This window comes from Guyanagaster necrorhizus, assembly GCF_019112545.1.
Source record: "Guyanagaster necrorhizus MCA 3950 unplaced genomic scaffold BT62scaffold_32, whole genome shotgun sequence".
Classification (NCBI taxonomy): domain Eukaryota; kingdom Fungi; phylum Basidiomycota; class Agaricomycetes; order Agaricales; family Physalacriaceae; genus Guyanagaster; species Guyanagaster necrorhizus.
In genome coordinates, this window is record NW_025064911.1 from 347,757 (window position 1) to 361,554 (window position 13,798).

The 13,798-nt window shown below is 50.6% G+C and overlaps 8 protein-coding genes across 8 annotated transcripts; 4 read left to right on the plus strand and 4 right to left on the minus strand.

Moving 5' to 3' along the window:
• Positions 1-8: 8 nt before the first annotated feature.
• Positions 9-795, plus strand: BT62DRAFT_936471 (uncharacterized protein). The gene is made up of 3 exons (XM_043187128.1): positions 9-177; positions 228-330; positions 378-795. The coding sequence occupies exons 1-3, from the start codon at positions 31-33 to the stop codon at positions 551-553; spliced, it is 426 nt and encodes a 141-aa protein (XP_043035616.1). The 5' UTR covers positions 9-30; the 3' UTR covers positions 554-795.
• BT62DRAFT_936472 (Redoxin) lies at positions 626-1,466 on the minus strand. The gene is made up of 5 exons (XM_043187129.1): positions 1,259-1,466; positions 1,075-1,208; positions 993-1,027; positions 843-937; positions 626-793 (listed from the first exon to the last, which is right to left on the minus strand). Exons 1-5 carry the CDS (start codon positions 1,421-1,423, stop codon positions 686-688), a joined length of 537 nt encoding a protein of 178 aa, XP_043035617.1. The 5' UTR covers positions 1,424-1,466; the 3' UTR covers positions 626-685.
• A 1,948-nt stretch (positions 1,467-3,414) lies between these two features.
• On the minus strand, positions 3,415-4,362 carry BT62DRAFT_457898 (uncharacterized protein). Its single transcript, XM_043180973.1, has 3 exons — positions 4,046-4,362; positions 3,669-3,993; positions 3,415-3,619 (listed from the first exon to the last, which is right to left on the minus strand). Exons 1-2 carry the CDS (start codon positions 4,295-4,297, stop codon positions 3,685-3,687), a joined length of 561 nt encoding a protein of 186 aa, XP_043035618.1. The 5' UTR covers positions 4,298-4,362; the 3' UTR covers positions 3,415-3,619; positions 3,669-3,684.
• A 118-nt stretch (positions 4,363-4,480) lies between these two features.
• BT62DRAFT_936474 (Mago nashi protein) lies at positions 4,481-5,565 on the minus strand (the record flags this gene model as incomplete). Its single annotated transcript, XM_043187130.1, has 8 exons — positions 4,481-4,551; positions 4,601-4,857; positions 4,908-4,997; positions 5,053-5,140; positions 5,188-5,251; positions 5,304-5,419; positions 5,472-5,477; positions 5,534-5,565. The coding sequence occupies 7 exons, from the start codon at positions 5,563-5,565 to the stop codon at positions 4,807-4,809; spliced, it is 447 nt and encodes a 148-aa protein (XP_043035619.1). The 3' UTR covers positions 4,481-4,551; positions 4,601-4,806.
• Positions 5,566-5,658: 93 nt separating this feature from the next.
• On the plus strand, positions 5,659-7,666 carry BT62DRAFT_922925 (histone deacetylase RPD3; the record flags this gene model as incomplete). Its single annotated transcript, XM_043184448.1, has 10 exons — positions 5,659-5,692; positions 5,746-5,858; positions 5,908-6,025; positions 6,073-6,147; positions 6,195-6,374; positions 6,424-6,425; positions 6,474-6,665; positions 6,717-7,084; positions 7,132-7,274; positions 7,323-7,666. The coding sequence occupies 10 exons, from the start codon at positions 5,659-5,661 to the stop codon at positions 7,664-7,666; spliced, it is 1,569 nt and encodes a 522-aa protein (XP_043035620.1).
• Positions 7,667-7,931: 265 nt separating this feature from the next.
• On the plus strand, positions 7,932-9,001 carry BT62DRAFT_936477 (uncharacterized protein; the record flags this gene model as incomplete). Its single annotated transcript, XM_043187131.1, has 1 exon — positions 7,932-9,001. A coding segment is annotated over one exon (689 nt), but the record flags the coding sequence as incomplete, so codon positions are not given.
• Positions 9,002-9,021: 20 nt separating this feature from the next.
• Positions 9,022-10,569, plus strand: BT62DRAFT_955286 (protein serine/threonine phosphatase 2C). The gene is made up of 4 exons (XM_043188333.1): positions 9,022-9,501; positions 9,552-9,790; positions 9,837-10,064; positions 10,114-10,569. The coding sequence occupies exons 1-4, from the start codon at positions 9,051-9,053 to the stop codon at positions 10,501-10,503; spliced, it is 1,308 nt and encodes a 435-aa protein (XP_043035622.1). The 5' UTR covers positions 9,022-9,050; the 3' UTR covers positions 10,504-10,569.
• A 371-nt stretch (positions 10,570-10,940) lies between these two features.
• BT62DRAFT_936481 (Cullin-domain-containing protein) lies at positions 10,941-13,796 on the minus strand (the record flags this gene model as incomplete). The annotated part of the gene is made up of 10 exons (XM_043187132.1): positions 10,941-11,140; positions 11,200-11,302; positions 11,352-11,481; positions 11,542-12,003; positions 12,058-12,238; positions 12,292-12,711; positions 12,760-13,158; positions 13,215-13,382; positions 13,433-13,506; positions 13,559-13,796. 10 exons carry the CDS (start codon positions 13,794-13,796, stop codon positions 11,063-11,065), a joined length of 2,253 nt encoding a protein of 750 aa, XP_043035623.1. The 3' UTR covers positions 10,941-11,062.
• Positions 13,797-13,798: the final 2 nt, after the last annotated feature.

A 13,798-nucleotide genomic window follows, 5' to 3' on the forward strand; every position in this document is an offset into this window, starting at 1 on the left:
GACCTTCTATTTGGCGTGTTGTTTACCGCGATGTCGCTTTGCTCAGGCTACCAAAAAGTCGACCAATTCGGACCAGACGACGAATACGAGGATGAAGAAGAGATATTCTATGTTACGCTCGAACTGGGACACGTCGAGCCAACTCTCATCGCGAGCTGTGACAGTTACCAGCTAATTGTCGGTATTTCCTTTCTATGTTCATAGAGCTGCTATTTCTTCTGTTTCAGGGTCTGGATACTGCGACGCCATTTCTGCAGCTGGCTGGGACGGTTCTCAAAGGCCGCCATGAAACTTTGCTGGGTACAGAATTGCTGTTCTCGGACGCGACAGGTGTGCAATACTCATCGCCTCTTGAGGCTACATCTGAGCATCAACAGACGCGTCTACTGACAGTGTATCTTATGTGAAGAGCACACGGCAGCGTATCTACTTCCGAGAGGTGCGGCTCGAAAAGAAGAGCAAAACCAAGGAAAAGGTTGATGTTCTGGATCGCAAACTCGCCCCGCGCCGAAGCAGAAGTAAAAAGATGGAGGTCGTCCCTGAGGATTACTGATGGAGGATGTGTGACGTCTGCATAGGATCTCGAAGGATTTTTAAGGCTGAGGCTCATCTTTGCATCACTGGTGGCTCGACAAAACATCGTACAGTCTGAATTCCTACTTGTACATGCATCACTTGCGGCAGCCTACAGCTGTGCCAGTATCGTCTTTGCATCTGTAACGGTGATTTTACTTGGATCCTCTTCAACCGCAACTGAAGCGACCTCTTGGTTCTTGACAATCATAGCATAGCGCTACGGGTAACGTCAGTTTGGGGACCACAATGTAAAAGACTGTTCCTACCTTTGAACGAGGACCTCCCAACAATGGCGTAGCGTCGAAAATCAAGCCTGTAGCACCGGAGAACTCGCCTTGGTCGTCGGCTAGGAAGTGGATAGCTAGCAGGCAGTTGTGTCAGTCCACAGTCTATGATTGGCAACAAGTAAGACATACCAGTGCCTTCGGGAGCCAGTTTCTCCTTCCAAGCGCTGGATGAGGGTCAGTGCCAGCGCATATATCAAATGGTCAGACCTACTTCATGACGAACTGGTCATTGATAGCAACGACGTATATCCCCGTCACACCCTTGGCCTTGAATGCTTCGTAGTTGTCGATGTATCCTGGAATCTGTGTGCTGCATGTTCCAGTAAACGCTCCCGGGACACCGACCTGTTGTTATTTAGCGGATAACATACAACACAAGCATGGATTGCTCTCACGATGACGCTCGTCCCAGTCAAAGAAATCGTCTCAGCGTGCTCCGGGGACGTCTCTTTCACTTTCAAGGGTGGGAGCTTTTTTCCGGGGTGGATTTGGGCTGAGCTGAGGAGGGAAGCGGCTGTTGAGTGTGCAGTGTGTGCTGCTCCTGTGATGATGGATGCCATGGTGGTTGTGAGAGAAGTCGTCGAGTCTGGGACGCGTTTAATAGTGTTCGGGTACTGACGTCATCGGCGTGTCATTGAAGACAAAGAATTCGTATAAAAAACACTGAGAATCCCCTTCCCAGAAACGCCCAATCACCACGACTGAGCAGCAAATTCGATTAACAGTGGGGTGCTAGTAGGTAATAGGTACATCAGGTTATACACGCCAGAAATAATATATGTATGGTAATCCACCAACAGCAATACATACAAGACTACAAGAGAGAGACGTAGGTAAGGCAATAAATCAAAAAAAGTTATCCAGCAAACAGATTCCCTATAATACAGGAGGGATTTAAATGACGAACAAACGCTCGTCGATAACCGATCGCAAGTCAGTATAACAGGTTTTATACCTAGATGCATATGTTAGAGACACACCAACAGCATCGTAAACTTACCCGTTCAGGGTGTGACATGGTCATGTCCTATCGATTAGATTAACAAACCATATTTCTCCGAATTAGAACGGCACATACCAGGTGGCTTAAAGACTGCCGGGCCAAGCGAGAAAACACGCGACTCCAACGGCGACGACGAACTAGGTTCTATGTCAACATCGGGGTCAATATCTCCCTCAGCATCAGCATCAGCATCGGGTCCAGGTCCATTGACGTCTGTTGGAGGCGGTAGAGGGGAGCATGATTGTCGAAGAGCCTCACCCCTCTTTTCTTCTATCATTTTCCCTCCGTCCTGTTCTCCCTTTGCATCATCGTCCTCACCTCGCCTCCTTGCTTCAGGCCGATCCTCAATCACCCTCGGAGCAGGAGAAATTATCCTAGGTGCAGCAGGTTCCTTGCCCTTCGCCAGGCGCGCTCGAGTGGCGCGTGGTCTCCGCGTACCAGTCTGTTCCCCAGCAGCCTCTTTCTCCTTCTCCTTATCTGCAAGATCCCCAAAAACCGCAGCCTGATCCGCCAGCACGTCCAATGCACTGCGCATCCGTGAGCTTGACGCCGCTCCAACACTCGCACTGGCTCGTGCAGAACTCACACGCCGTCTTTTCTGTGACGGGCTCTCTGGCGAGGCCGCCCTCCTTCTCCTCCTACTGTGCGCACTGTCCTCTGCCATAGTAAGAGCAGCATCCACGAGCGAATCCAGCGGTGTAGGCGGGTTCTTGCTCGAACCGGCCACCGGCGCTTGACTCGGTGGCCGTCCGACCTGTCTGGCTTGCGGCGTCAGCATTTGCTGATAAAGCCCTGCCCCAGGACTCGGTGTATACAAGTAATTCCCAGGCATCCCCCTCGGACTGCCCGCTACGTGCAGATAGTGGTTCGAGCCGCTTGCAGGGGTAACACTCTGTGCGCTTCCTCGTTTCGGGGTGCGCGGGCTGGTCATCCCAACATCGCGTCGGTAGTGAGAGGAAGATCCAGTTGCGGTTGCCGATCTTGATAGTTCCGATGTCCGTTCTTTTTCTAGCCTCTCTTGTTCACGAGCAATGTCCTGTTGTCGTTCCGCCTGCGTGACGCTGGAGACGATAGTGGCTCGCTGTCGGCCGATCTTCCGTGCAGCAAGTAAGATGTGCTCGGTGCGTGCATCAGATGATAATGTCGTGGGCTGTGATGGTTTTGTCTCTTTTGTTTTTGCTGGTCGGCCCTTCTTGTTGTAGACAGTCTGCCCCGGAGGAGAAGTTATCGTATACGACGGCAAGGAGCTTTGAACATTTTTCGGCCGGAGATGAGCGTAAACATCGACAGCAAATTTGAACTGTTGAGACTGAGTGGGGGAAGCCATTGAATCCTGCGCTGCGGAGAGATAGGAAATCTGGCCGTTGGTATTCGAGGATGGATCTGGCACGGGACGGATCGATGTAGATGCTGAAGGTTGGTCAGAGAGTTCAGCATCTGGGTTGGCCGCGACGCCAGAGTCAGAAGGTGCAGCTTCAGCATGCTTTGCATCTTCGTCACTTCGTCCACGTGCAGGTGGGTGAAGCTTCGGATCCTTGTCCTTCTTCTTCCGTGCACTCCGTTCTTTTTGTGCAACCAAAGCACCAGCACCAGTGGTAGCAGGGTACGGAAGAGAAGAAAGGAAAGTCGATGCATGGACCAAAGTCGAATGAGACGGACGAGCAGAAGGGGAAAATGGGTGGAGTAATAAAATCGGTTTCAACTTGGTCAGTTCCGCTTCGAGTGAGGATAGTCGGGCAAGTGCGTCTTGGAGCTATGGGAATATTTGAGAAATCATAAAGGAGGATTAACTTGTGTCGCACCTTCTCAGCTTTCGCTTTATTGTCTGATTCCAATAGCGAGTTGAAGTATATCAATTGCTATCCAGATGGGTATAGCACTATTCCGCGTAGTAATTCGAGAATGACTCACCTCGGTTTTGAACGCATCAGGAGCCTCTTTCGTCTTCTGTGCTATGAGCGCCTCTGCAGATCTCTCCCATCCCTCCTTCTCAGATTTCCACCGAGCTCGTTCCTCCGAAAATAGCTGAAGCATAAGTTCCCGTTCCTGCATTAGCCCGGAAATAGTCTCCGCCTGCTTAAAGAGCTGCGTTGGATCCCACCGTCCCGCATCCAATAAGCTCAGCACCTATAAATGCATCCTTGAGTATAAATCTAAATTCCATGGAGAAAAGACATACCATGTTGGCAAGTTCACGTTCACGAGATGTCGCAGATTCGGTCTCGCTGGAAGAGAAGCCCATTTCAGATAGCTTGTGTCGGTAGCTTTTCAAGTCTATTACTTGGGGAGGGTCGAGCGATCTAGCTCGTTCCTCGGTATCGGTACCATTGACGGACTGCGATTGTTCCATATTTTGAGGGGCAGGAGACGGAGACATGGTGTGTATTATATCAGACAGCGCCAGGCTCTGCGGCGGCAGATCGTTGGCCATGGCGGTGAGGGACTCAGATTGCAGGACGCCAGGGTGAGGAGCAGATCGTAATGGGCGGGATTGCATATGTTTGGCGCCATGGCCACAGCGCGCGTATCACGTGAGTTCCCTTTATCTGCATCAGGCAATTCCTTTCCTCCTTTGTCAGCTCAAGAGAAAGCGCGCAGAGCGGTCAGTAATATAGTTTCCAGCAGAAGAAAAGAATGCAATTGGAAGATGTAACGACAATACAAGTATATATCAAGTTTACAACGCTGAAAGTTCTGTCAGTACCACAAGTAGATGTCAGAGAAATACACCTACAACGTAAGAAACGTGCACGTTTTCTTGCAGATAACGGGGGGGATGAAGGTCCCGAAGACCTGTCAGCACAAAGGAGTAATGGTTAGAGTAAGTAAGTGCAAAGTAACCGAATGGATGCACATTGGTGAGAGCGCTGCCCTGTGGTACTGAGCAGTACGCTCAATCCATCGCAACCATATACAAGAAAACCCGGACCATCGAGTCGATTAGATGGGCTTGATTTTGAAATGCAGTGAGATGAGGGAGAATATGAGGCACTGAAAACTGGTTACACGGCGCAAGGAAGGTATAACGACGAAAAGTTTACCCTCAAATCCTGAACGAGGTAGTAGAACACTCGGAGTCCTTCTGGGTCCTCGCTGTCCTGAATGTCAACCAGCGATCCGATCTTGGCTGTCTTTTATGTGTTATCAGCATTAAGGCCAGAAAACGAGAAACCCGCGTCAAATCACCTCGAATGCGATGTGGTCATTACCAATACGTATCTCCAGTTCCTGCTTTCCAACGATGTTTTTCTTGGGCCAGTTCGTGTCATCTTCCCTGAGAAGACGTCAATTGGGGCCAGAGCAAGACGAAAAGAAACGTACTTGGTAATTTCGCTAGACTCGACGATCCTCTTCAGCTCTTTCACCACCATCGGTCCGATCCACACTAAATACCTTCGTCAGCAGCAGCTGCTTGGGAAGAACACGCCCAGACTAACTTTCTTTCCGGATGAGACTGTCATTGCGGTAGTTGGAGTTGTTGGCATATCTCAGGCGACCATGCGAGTATTCAAACTCGAGGAATTCGTGTCCGTGTTTGCCTGAATGGCCGGTGCTGGGAATTCGTAAGGACGAGTGCCAGAAAAGGGCGCATCGAGGGAACGTACTAGTATCTAAGAGAGGACATGTAAGCTTCATATCAATAATGGTATAGGATATAAAGACGAACCTGAGGTAGAACGGGTCGCTGTCTGTAGACATGGTCGTGGTGGTTGAGGACGAGGAAAAGATGTCACGCTTGTTACGGGTGACATGGGGGCCCGATCTAGCGCTACGTCTCATTCGTCTACCACCATGTCAAAGAAACGCGTGTCGTATTACTACGATTGTCAGTACTTCCGATATTCTCTGTACAATCTCGTTTTCTCAACGCCCTGACAGCCGATGTCGGAGCGTATACCTATGGACTCGGACATCCCATGAAGCCCCATCGAATGCGGGTCGCCCACGACCTCATCACGGCGTACGACATGCTACCCAAGATGCTTGTCCTGGTAAGCTAACCTCGCTTTGCCGGCTCTTTATCTCTGAATCTTGCAGTAGAAACCGCCGCGCGCATCCCCGGAGGCCATGACCTCCTTTCATACCGACGAATATGTCCACTTTTTGAACCGTGTCACACCTGAAACGTCCGAGGAGCTGACGTACCACGGAACGCGCTGTGAGCAAGCTCGAGCATATAAATTTCTGGTGCTAATGCCTCGGTAGTCCTTGTTGGGGAAGACAACCCACCATTTGAAGGCGTGTTCGAGTTTTGTTCAATATCAGCTGGAGGTTCCATGGGTGCGTCCATTGGCTGATAAACTTCGTTTCTTGACTGTTTTTGGTAGCTGCCGCTCACCGTATCACCTCTGGCGCTTCTGATATATGCATAAATTGGGCCGGAGGACTTCACCATGCCAAGAAACGTGAGGCGTCTGGTTTCTGCTACATAAACGATATCGTCCTCGGTATACTTGAACTTTTACGGGCATATCCTCGTGTGCTTTATGTGGATATAGACTGTCATCGTAAGTTCTTCTCCCTTGCTTTTTGTTTTTGCGCTTACTTGAACTGCAGATGTATTGTCTTTTTCTACCTTATAATTCGCTTTCTGACCGTCAAACTAGGGTGACGGCGTCGAAGAGGCTTTTTACACCACTGATCGCGTCATGACATGCAGTTTTCACAAGTACGGGGAATACTTTCCTGGTACGGGCACTCAGGAGGACAAGGGAAGAGGAAAGGGGAAGGGATATGCTGTTAATGTCCCCTTGAAGGATGGGATTACGGATGAGTCCTTCCAGAGTATATTTGAACCTGTGCGTCAACTGTCCTTTTGCTGGTCGTGTCATCTAACTCAGATTTTGTAGGTTGTTGACAAAATACTAGAAGTCTTCCGGCCGAACGCTGTGGTTCTCCAGTGCGGTGCAGACTCTCTTTCGGGAGACAAACTCGGTTGCTTAAATCTCACGATGCACGGACATGCTCATTGTGTTCAGTACCTACGCAAGAAGAGTGTACCTCTGATACTCCTCGGGGGCGGCGGCTATACCGTTAAAAACGTTGCGCGGACATGGACGTACGAAACCGCCTGTGCGCTAGGTATAGAGGACACCATCGACCCCAACCTTCCCTGGAACGAATATTTTGAGTGGTTTGGTCCCCGATATCGCCTAGAGGTCATGGCTAGCAATATGGAAGACATGAACGTCAAAGATGGGTCTCTGGAGCAAGTCCGGTATGCTTTCGTGCTCTGCTGACGTTCCAGTCTGATGTCGTTTGTAGAATAAACGCGCTCGAACACCTCCGGGAGCTTAACAGTGCACCCTCGGTCGGGATGCACGACACGCCTAGAGAGAGCCTACTCGAGCATATGGGTTTTGGCAAGGAGAACGACGCCCAGGACAAACTGGATGAACGGGTAGCTCGTAAGTCGTTGTGTCTGACGACTGTCAACTGCGACTCATGATTCCAAGAACACACACGGTTCGTGTACAAACTGCAGGAATCCGACACGGCCTCGTCCTCATCAGACGACGAGTCGTGGGACTCTGATGAATCCATCGGGCGAAGGCGTTATCGTCGTCGCCGGAAACAGCGAATGAGTCTGCTGACTGGGCAGTATTTTGATGTTGCGCATAATCAGCAGTCGCGGAGAAAGTTTTTCCAAAGCAAAGTGGTGTTTGACGATACGTGGCAGAGGGTCAAGTTGGTTCAGGAGCTTGGATTGGGATTTGGGATAAGCGAGCTTGGGGGGCTTATGGAGAGGGGAGGGACGAATATGGATGAGGAAGATGAGTGGATAGAGATGGATACTTGACATTTACCTACTTGATGTGTCCTGTAGTTGTAACCCCTCGTTAGCTTGTAAGCCATGTGTTACCGTAGGCGTCCAGATGGTTTGATAATAACGGACTTCCGTCCTGCATGTGAAATACGATACCCCACAGATCGGGAATCGGAGGTGTGATACGGAGAGAAAGTGTGAAGGGTAGGGAATGGCGCTTCCTTTATAAACAGGACACGTCGACGGCGATGACTCGTCCTTGGTAGGATACCATTCCCTTGCTCGACGAACGGCTCAACGATGGAAGACGCCCTTCGATACCCAGACTTGGACGGTGACCAATGGCTTGTGGAAGGATATGGCAAGTCTCCTGTGAAAAACGCGCTGCTGCTGTCGCCGATAAAGGACGCGTCGCCTGTGAAGACTGTGTCACAGAGTCTCTACGATCTGTATGCGAGCTATGGACTTGATGGTGAGGTGCTTAGTGGAGGAGGAGAAAGCCCTGTGCTAAGGTCGTCTGCTCGGTCTCTGTCTCCTGTGAAGAATACTGTGTCGAGTCCCTTGTCGTTGACTGGATCTCAGCTGGAGAGCGACGCTGCAATGTCTCCGCTTACACCGCTCAGCTCGCCGTCACCGTCGCCGTCGACGAAAAGGAAGAGAGACGACGATGAGGAAGAGTCGCCGTGCCGGAAGAAACCACGAAAGGGGTGGTGGACGGAGAGGGTGTTTAATGGGGAGAAGGTCGAGGTGGATAGGGAGCGGTTCCCGTTGCTGTATCGTCGGTTCCCGGTGAGCAACTATGGCGGGATGGCGGGAGCAACGTCGAACGCACCAAGGGAGGGCTGGGGCGACTTGTACACGCCGCGGTGGGTCAAAGGAAGGGGAGCTGAGAAGATGGGGTTGTGCGGCATCTGTGTCGAACCACGGAAACGGGGCGGAGAGGAGCGGGCAGTGTGGCTTGGCATGAAGTTCAGTGCGTACAAGTGAGTGCATCCCGGCACTTTGTAAATCCGCGCTGACAATTGGCTGCAGCTACCATATGCAATACAGACACGGCATCAGCGCAAACACCACAAGACCTTTCAGTCCTCCGCTGGCCTTCCGCGATGTAACCAGGGCAAATGCGGGCAAAGGCGAAAAAGGGATTATTACGGTGGGCATGTGCCATCACTGCAGAAAGTGGGTACCAGTCGAAGGAGTCAAGGACGTTCAAGTCAAGGTTCCAGAGCTGGTTTGGTGGAAGCATGCTGCGGCGTGCCACGGTGCGAGTACGATTGAGGGCGAGGACGGCGTCTTTGAGGAAGACGAGGTGTGGAACGGTGTAGTAGCGTCATGTGATCAATAATGTGCGGATGCTTCCGATGCGGGGTAACCCGGAGTAAATCCTCCTTTTCCTCTTGACCCCCACATTCCGACCATGAAGATTCAGAAACGATTCTACACAGGTATACCCATTCCCATACGAGCACGAAACCTCCACACTGTCCCGTCCCCCTTGTCCTTCTTTGATACTCCCCCTGCATCCCCGCCCACAACCCCGAGGAATGCAAATATCGTCCGGTTCGCTGCTGAGAGCAAGGGTCTAGGAAGTGCTCTGTGTGCATTCGATGTCGCGAGGCGTGGCTGGGAAGGGCAGTATGCTGTCGGTGTCGATATAAGGGTGGGGCGACGAGAAGGCAAGAGCCGGGAGCGTAAGGGGAGGAAGCTCATTTTGGACGTGGGCGGGTATGGCATACCAAAACGGTGTATGACGGGCAGCGTAGGCGGGAAGGCGGTCATGGTCGGCGAGGATGCCTTTTTCGTCAGGAGGAACGCGATGGGTGTCGCCGATGGTGTCGGCGGCTGGGCAAGAGGTCAGACGATGCCCGGTGAGCCTATTCTCTTTTTTGCTGTCGAATATTTGTGTTGACTGGGATAGGCCCCACACCGTCTGCGTTGTTTGCCCATCGATTAATGCATTTCTGTTCCGAGGAGATGGAACTCGAGCCGCCCAAGCCGAGCACATTTATTCCGTCCGTCAGTTTTGCGAGACGAGACCTGCAAGAGGAACTCGAGGAGGAATTGGAAGAGCTCGAGGAGGGCATAGACGTGCTAATGATACTCGAACGGGCCTACGAAAAAACGATCAAGGCACATGTAGAAAAGCAAGAGCAATATGTGAGTAATTCCTGCTCTACATCTACTTTTTACTGACAAATAATAGGCACCATTTACACCCCCACCTCCTCCGAATGCCCTCTCATCTCCGTTGATACCTCCAGATCCGACACCCAAACCCCTGCTTGCAGGCTCATCAACTGCCCTGCTAGCAGTGCTCGATCACGTCAACAATGGCGAGGCTGTCGTCAAGATTGCCCACGTTGGCGACTGCATGGGTATGCTTGTCCGTGGCTCAGAGTGTGTTTGGAGGAGCGAGGAAATGTGGTGGAGCGTGCGTACCCATGGCTTTGCACAGTTTCTTTCTCTGACGTCAGTTGCAGTTTAATACCCCCGTCCAGCTCGGACCCACGACGCCAGCACAACCGAGTACAACAGCTCATGTGTTCACACTCCCTGTGCAAGAGGACGATATACTCATCCTAGCAACCGACGGTCTCAGTGATAACCTCTGGGACGAGGACATTTTGGATGAGGTAGCACGTTTCCGGAGCGGGTGGAGTGGGCAGGGCGAAGAGGGGCGTGATATGCTCGCAGCGGGCATGTTGAGCGAGGCCCTCTGTTCGCGAGCGAAGCGGGTCGCCAAGGACTGCGAGGGCGATACCCCGTTTGGGAGACGAGCGAAGGAGGAGGGCAGAAAGTGGAGAGGCGGGAAGAATGATGATATCAGTGTTGTGGTTGCTGTTATTTCGAGGGCGGTTAAGCCTTCATGATAAAATGTACCAGTAGACGAAATGTTATATAATTGATGGGAGAATCTAATTGGCTGCGAGACACTCATAAAGCCGTTAAGGATACGAGGCTTCTACCTGTCGAGAGGCTTTAGGTTGGCTTTGTCGGGCTGGTTCCAATTTTAACTTTATCACTAGTCATATTTTACTGTTCATTTTTCATTCTCATACCTCAGCAACATTTCCGGATTCATCTTTCGTCGTGAGCACATGAGCACTCTTGCTGAATGAAGCTCGCGAAGTAGCTTCCATCTTGCTTGCGCGTGCTAAGCTTTCCACCCCAAGGAACCGATCAGTACGTGCCATTGCTTTGTGTTTCTCATCACAATTATCCGACTCCGCCCATCCAGTCCTCACCGGCAGTAAAGACGGTACGATGATTTTGGGAGAAAACGAGTCTGGAGTAAAGATGTAGTAGGCCAGTGTATTACGGCGAGTAATGTATATGACAGGGACTAAGCCGACTTTCTAACGTATATGCATTATGATACAAGGAATGAGCGATGATGCGACGATGCAAGTGAGGAAGGGAGCAGAGGAATTATGCAACATAAGTAAACGTGTCTTTCTGTCCGTCAACTCGTTCCATGTACTCCTTCTCCAAAAGGGTCTCTACGGCCTGGTGGGAAGAATGTATGTAAGAACAGGTATTTTTCGACATGCCTAACGGGACCGCACCTTTTGGATGTCAGGAATCTTGGGAACGAAACGCTGAGAGATCTGGGAAATGACTTCCTGGATCAGGGCTTGGTTTTTCATCGTCTTACGGGCTTTCATGATTCTGCAATACCGTCAGCGTATGGAGAACGCACAGTGAGAACTGTACGTACCGAACAATAGTAGTTTGGATAACGTATTTCCTGTCTTCGTCGACGGCCTTGAGGACGTCAGAAGACTCAGCCTTCACTTCAGCTTTGATTGGCTGATTCAAATTGACCCGAATCTTCTTTGACTTGAAACCTGAAGAGAGAATAAGGACCGGTCAATGAAGCGAAGGCGCGAGCGGAACCTATCACGAACCAGGGTTCAAATCGTACTGGCCCTTCTCCTCATTGACGAGAATCTTAGCCTTCACCAACAACGCCAATACCTGGGACAGGATGTCCTTGCTGATCGCGGTCGCCGCAGACAGCGCATCCAAGGATAACGTGTCGTTTCGGTTGTACTGAACAAGGACGGCCATCTGGTACGCGCTAGTCATCAAGATGTATTTCTGGTTAAGGTAAGTAGTTTGCAGTTCGTTCTTCGAGTGGTTCCAAAGCCATCTCAATTTACGACCAGAGTGTCTACTCTGGTAGTACTTCGTGAAACGTTCATAGGTAGGCATGATCTCGATGGGAATGGTAAAGCCGTGAGTCGGAGGGTGGAGAGGCCAGAGGTTAGTACTGAGGACCATGACGGTGAAAGTCATGTCCATATCATCGTGGTTCTGGGCCATCCACTTCTTGAACGAATCCGTAAGATCCTTGCTTAGACTCATGTCTATTGTGAGCATCGGTTAGTCAGACATTTTGTACTGGCACAAAAACAACGAACCGGTGAACATGCGTTGAAGCTCGTTGGTGTATTCGAAACCGCAAGCCTCCTTCAGTTTCAATATCATGCTGGTTTCGCTCTCATCAGAAGCAGATACGCCTTGAATGAGTCGCTTGGAAAGTTTGGTGGTGTAGAACGTTCGGAAGACGTCCTTGTCTTCCAGATAGTTGAAGAGAACCATCTACAAAGGACCCAATCAATACAAATCCAAAATTGGCTGAACGAGGAACCGACCACACGGTTAAGCGTGCTCTCCAGATCTCCTTCAGCCATCTTATTGTTCTTCCGCAAAAGTATATCTGCGTGTTTGGCGAGCAGCTCGGGCGACTTGGTCCATGACGATCCGGTGGCGGCGTTACAGTTGACAAACTTTTTGCACGACTTGTCGAGACTGGCCACAAATCCAGCTTCCCCTCGGAAACTTCGAGTAACAGTTTCGGAGTTCTTCTGATGAACATCCAGCAGTGCGTCCACGTATACTTTGGGGTCGACATCCACGGTACTGCCCTCTCCCACCAGTTTCGAGATCGCTGATAGACCTGCTTGCTTGACGTGCACCTCGAATCGCTTCCTCAGCGGATCTAGCCCGTCCGAAATACGCGACAACAGTGAGTACATCCGCTGGAGGTCTTCGTCTTGATCAAAGTCCAGGAGCTTTTGGAAGCTATCTCACATCAACTCGGCATGTTGGCGGATGAGCACTTCTTCACACTTCTGAATCAATTCTTTGCGCGTCTTGGTGTGCAGATATCTTTCTACTCGGTCCTCCTCCTCCCGTAGACGCTCTTCCGCCTTTTTCAGATAATCGGAAATTGTATTCTCGGCAAGAAAAGCTTCTGACTCCTTCTTGTAGTACTGCTCGGTGGCTAGGATGAACGGCGGTTCAAAGTGCTCCTTGTACACTTCCAGACACTCTTTGTTGAGATCGGTGTTGTCAAGGCCTAAGGATACGAAAGACAGCACTACCTTCTTCACAAGTCCCTGGTCAATCATATCGCCGTTCCTTTGACGTTCGATAAGGCGGAGGACAGCATTGACCAGCTTCTGATTATCCGTTTGTATAAAATGGAAGAATTGTGATTTCCATTGAACGAGAGAAAGCTGATAGAGATGATGTCAATATGGTAATGGCAAGATTGCTGGCTACCATCACTCACCAAATACACAGGATACATCTCTTTCCTCCATTCACAGCGTTGTTGTTCGATCCACTGTCGATTGAGGTAACTGAAGAGACGGTTGAGATAGTAAGCCCCAGTGGTGTAACGAAGCCATTCCGACGCGTAGTATTGTAGGAGCTCTTCGCCTTGCAGCGAAATAGCTGTCTGTATACGGTTATTAGGGCGATCGCCGCGGCGCGACATGTAGGACGAACCTGCTTCATAGAGGCGACATGTGTAGTGAAGTATTCGATTATCTTTTGGTACAACTTGCGTCCGGCTGAAATGCCTGTTGCATAGTTGTTAGCATGAGTGTGGCACTGCTACAAGTTCGAACTCACTTCGATTTGACCTGTCATTGCTTTTGTTGTCACCAATGCCTACCGGCGCTTTCGTCGAACAGTAATTGTATATCACTGTGTACAGGTTGGTGTAGTTGGCAAAAGTAAGGCTAGCCAAGAGATTGGACATGATATGGTCGACGCCTGGGTTGAGGAATGCCCATGTCTCCTCCAAGTCTGCCGTCTTGAAAGGAATCTGGGCGAATCGGTCGGCTGAAGATGTCGTTGAGGGCTCCATGG

Excerpts from the sequence above, each read along its gene's own strand:
- BT62DRAFT_936471 (XM_043187128.1), top strand. The coding sequence starts at position 31 with ATGTCGCTTTGCTCAGGCTACCAAAAAGTCGACCAATTCGGACCAGAC. Across the intron at positions 178-227 it reads GTGACAGTTACCAGCTAATT|GGTCTGGATACTGCGACGCC; the intron begins GTCGGTATTTCC and ends CTTCTGTTTCAG. Across the intron at positions 331-377 it reads GCTGTTCTCGGACGCGACAG|ACGCGTCTACTGACAGTGTA; the intron begins GTGTGCAATACT and ends GAGCATCAACAG.
- BT62DRAFT_936472 (XM_043187129.1), bottom strand. The coding sequence starts at position 1,423 with ATGGCATCCATCATCACAGGAGCAGCACACACTGCACACTCAACAGCC. Across the intron at positions 1,028-1,074 it reads AATGACCAGTTCGTCATGAA|CGCTTGGAAGGAGAAACTGG; the intron begins GTAGGTCTGACC and ends ACCCTCATCCAG. Across the intron at positions 794-842 it reads TGGGAGGTCCTCGTTCAAAG|CGCTATGCTATGATTGTCAA; the intron begins GTAGGAACAGTC and ends CGTTACCCGTAG.
- BT62DRAFT_457898 (XM_043180973.1), bottom strand. The coding sequence starts at position 4,297 with ATGGCCAACGATCTGCCGCCGCAGAGCCTGGCGCTGTCTGATATAATA. Across the intron at positions 3,994-4,045 it reads AACGTGAACTTGCCAACATG|GTGCTGAGCTTATTGGATGC; the intron begins GTATGTCTTTTC and ends ATGCATTTATAG.
- BT62DRAFT_955286 (XM_043188333.1), top strand. The coding sequence starts at position 9,051 with ATGAAGATTCAGAAACGATTCTACACAGGTATACCCATTCCCATACGA. Across the intron at positions 9,502-9,551 it reads AAGAGGTCAGACGATGCCCG|GCCCCACACCGTCTGCGTTG; the intron begins GTGAGCCTATTC and ends TGACTGGGATAG. Across the intron at positions 10,065-10,113 it reads GCGAGGAAATGTGGTGGAGC|TTTAATACCCCCGTCCAGCT; the intron begins GTGCGTACCCAT and ends CGTCAGTTGCAG.